This window comes from Mus musculus, chromosome 2 (assembly GCF_000001635.26).
Source record: "Mus musculus strain C57BL/6J chromosome 2, GRCm38.p6 C57BL/6J".
Taxonomy (NCBI): domain Eukaryota; kingdom Metazoa; phylum Chordata; class Mammalia; order Rodentia; family Muridae; genus Mus; species Mus musculus.
In genome coordinates, this window is record NC_000068.7 from 85,607,964 (window position 1) to 85,612,234 (window position 4,271).

Below are 4,271 nucleotides of genomic sequence, written 5' to 3' on the forward strand. Positions count from 1 at the left end.
TTAAACACCTATTAGGAAGTGCTTCTTCTTCAAAGTTCTCCTGAATGCATTTTTTACCTCTTGGTTCCTCAAGCTGTAGATGAGGGGATTCAACATGGGGATCACCACAGTGTAAAATAAAGAGATCACTTTATTAATATTCAAGGAGGAACTGGCATTGGGTCGAACATAGATGAAGAAAAGAGTCCCATACAGGATAGCGACAGTCACCAAGTGAGAGGAACAAGTTGAGAAGGCTTTTTGTCTCCCATTGGCTGTCTGAATCTTCAAAATTGCCTTCAAGATGCATACATAGGACCCCAGAATTATCAGACCAGTGAACATACCTACTGTGCCAGCCAAGACAAAAAACACCAACTTAATCATCTGCGTGTCAGTACATGCTAGAGACAGCAATGGAGAAACATCACAGAAAAAGTGGTTGATAATATATGGACCACAGAATGGTAAGCAAAAGGTCAAAGTTGTGTGTATCATTGTACTTATAAGAGCAATGAAATAAATCCCAACAACCAACAACATACAGAGATGTGGAGACATAATAAGTGTGTACAGCAAGGGCTTACATATGGCTGCATACCGATCATATGCCATGGCAGCCAGGAGAAAGCATTCAGTTGCCACAAAGAGACCAAAGAACCACATCTGTGTTGCACAGCCCACAAAAGAGATGGCTTTGTTCCTTGCAAAAATGTCACACAGCATCTTGGGAGCTATGGAAGAAGAGGAAGACACATCTACAAAGGACAGTTGGCTGAGAAAAAAGTACATAGGTGTGTGCAGCCTGGGGTCCAACCATATGAGAGTGATCATCCCCACATTACCCCCAAGAGTAACAAGATAAACAAAGAAAAAAATGATGAAGATGACAATCTTCTGATGGAGGTTATCTGTAATGCCACGGAAGAGAAACTCAGGCATGACAGTCTGATTCTTTTCTTCCATTGGTCAGTTGGGATCTGTCAAGAGAATAAGAATTATGACTTATGAAACTCACTCAAATGATTTTGAAATCAGTGGCAGTAGGTCTATTATACATATCTCTCAGCAGTATTGAACAGAGATATTCCTATTAGATGTGTTCAAAATTCCTATGTTGACTTCAGCAATTTACACTTTGAGATCTTTGGAATCTGAACTCTCTTCCATTGTAGTTATGTTACTCTTTGGTCTTCCTGTGGAGTTCCTATCCCTTTGGAAACTGAAATCCTTTCCACTATTCTTCCATAAGAATCACCAAGCTTCCTCCACTGTTGGGCTGTGGGAGTTTGTATCTTTCTTAGTCAACTTCTGGGTGTAGCTTCAACAGAGGACAACATGATTCTGTCTACAAACATAAACAGAATATCAATAGTGTTAGGGATTGGTGCTTGCCCATGGGATGGGTTTCAAGTTTGGCCACTTATTTGTTGGCCATTCCCTCAGTCTCTGCTCCAACCCCCTGCCTACATTTCTTGTAGACAGGATAATGGGGGCTCTCAGAGTCTTAACCACCAACCAAAATATACACTGGTGGACCTAGGCTTTTCAGTTCATATGTAACAGATGTGTATGCAGCTTGGCCTTTATGTGTGTCCCCCAAAAATGGAACAGGGGCTGTCCCAAAAGCTCTTGCCTGCATGTGAAATGTGTTCTACTAGCTGGGATGCCTTGTCAGGCCTCAGTGTGAAGCAACTAGCCTCTCAGACATGAAATATCAATGTGGAGGGATTACCCAGGAGGACCCCACCTGCTCAGAGGAGAACAGAGGGTGGAGGGGGGAAGGAATGTGGGACAGAGTGACTGAGAAGGGGCAGTATACAGGATATAAAATGAATAAACAAAATAAATTTAAAGAGTTAGTTACTACATTGATCTAATATGTCCCTTGATTTTAAAATTGTACTTGTATTAAATATTACTCTGTATTTGTTCATCTTACTCGGTGGAATAATGAAACAATCTTATATCGTTTGGAATATGACAGGTTTTTTAATTCCTTGGCCTACAAATTTGAGTACTGAAATTTGCTCCCTAGAATTCCCATTTTATAAGTTAGACTTGATGGTATGTACCTATTATCCCAGGTCAGGAGTGACAGAGAGAATGGGAATCCCTTGGGATAACTCAACAATTGGTTTTTCCCACATGGCAAGCCATATCATTGGAGACCTACTCTGCAAATTCAAGATGGACAGTACAGAATAGCAGTTGGTGTTTTCCTCTGGCATCCATATGCACATATCTAACATGCACATGAATATTCACACATAGAGACACACATGCACACTAACATACATGCATGCACACAGTTATAAAATCCTACTTGAGAATACTTTTATTAGGAACACTATAACTACAACTGCATGTTTAGCATTCTACATCATATATTAGAAAAATGTTAAATATGGCACCCAATTCTTACTAAATAATGACCAATATGAAACTAATGTAAAGGTATAATTCATTTGTGTGTATTTCAGTCTGCTTCATTTCCTCATTATAAAGAGATATGGGAAAGATAAATACATACTTGGCAAAAAGGATGACTATCCTGAAGAATAATAAAACATATGATTTTCATTTAATAATGATCCTTCAATGAAAAGAGAAAATAAATCTAGTGTGTGATTGGTGTGAATTCAAAGTTGGATCAAGAATAATAACGTAAGATGATATATTGAGAAGAAAGTAAAAGAGTAAATGTTTCTCACAATCACATACTTCCAATAAATGTTTGTGCTGTCATAGAAGGGCAGAGGGATGTTAACTTAGATATCACTGGCTTGACAAATGTTGGGGGCAATATATCATGGAATTTGCACAGAGAATAAGGCATCAACAAAATTAAGGTTACATAAAATTATTTTACATGGATTCCCATGTGTACATAAATTCTTTTTAAATTTATCATTATAATATATAACTGCTACTATCAAATCAAATCAAATAATAAAATAAATGAAAGAGTAAATTTATAATAGTATCATACAGGTAAATAATTCAAGACTATATTTTTGTGTGTTTCATGAATTAATAAATAGTGGTGACTATTCAAATCACCTAGATCATTATGTATGATAAGCTATTCAAATCTATGTGGTTTATACAACAAAGTACTCTTTCAAAGAAAATTCAGTTTGTTACTTGACTATTAATATATAGGAAGTTTAAATGATAGTTTAAATGATGATCTATATGATTTCTTGCTATTTAATGGCATTACAATTTTGATGTTGTATGTGTGTACTTTAAGCAATTAAACAGACAGCTCCAGATTTTCTTGAATATCATTCATTGTCCTACATTCTCTTTGTCCATTCTCATGGCCCTAGCTATATAGGTGTGGTAAGGAAAAGTATATAGATTGCTACAAGTTCATAAACATATTAGTTATTAATTTCAGTATTTATTTTGAGTCACTTCTAAAGTGATGAAAAGGATTACCATAGCATTTTCATATCTAACATTTTTTTATTTTAGAATTTTTCAGATAACCTGTTCCTCTCTCTTTTTGAAAGATTAAGTTATAGGCATTTAATAATCACTCAATGATTTTCAAGAATGTACTATATTCTTGCTCCCAACATCTCTATGTCATGTTTATGATTTAACACCCGGAAAATTGTTTTAAAATCATATAGAGCAATTGTGAACTCTGATAATTCTGTGAATAAAATATCAGAATCGTAGGGGTGGGAGATTATGTTCCCTTGTTTCACACCATTATTGTTTCTCCACCGTGTTTCAAAACTTCCTATTATCCAAAACCCTGGTTACTCACTGCTTTATGGATATCCTTTCTGCATCTCTGTCAGTTACTTTAAAAGGAATGGTCATTTTCTAGAAGATAGAAGAACTGACTTTCCTCATGATGATAACAATTTTGAAACAATGACATTATAAATACTTGGGGAAGAAGAACCACCTACCCTGACAGATCTAGGCATGAAGAATGAAGCCCTGATCTTAACATTGGTTCATATACTGCACAGACTGAGGGACCTTCTCCTAGGAGCACACAATCATTCAGAGACAGGTCCCCAAGGAACTTAACCCTCAAGGGTTTACACCTGAAGGAATAAACTTGAAATGATCTTTATAGCACTTTGGCCAAATATTATTGTTTAACTGTATCTCATTCTAACGTTTGTGTGTGTGTGTGTGTGTGTGTGTGTGTGTGTGTGTTCCTGATCTATCCTCCTTATCATCACCTTTCTTTCATCATCAGAGTGATGTCCCAGCAGCATATGGAAAGAAGACTTTTTTTTTGGTGTTTCAAGACAGGGTTT

At 36.4% G+C, this 4,271-nt stretch overlaps 1 protein-coding gene across 1 annotated transcript; it reads right to left on the minus strand.

The window, feature by feature from the left end:
* Positions 1 to 945, minus strand: Olfr1000 (olfactory receptor 1000). Its single transcript, NM_001011695.1, has one exon. The coding sequence runs from the start codon at positions 943 to 945 to the stop codon at positions 1 to 3; it is 945 nt and encodes a 314-aa protein (NP_001011695.1).
* Positions 946 to 4,271: the final 3,326 nt, after the last annotated feature.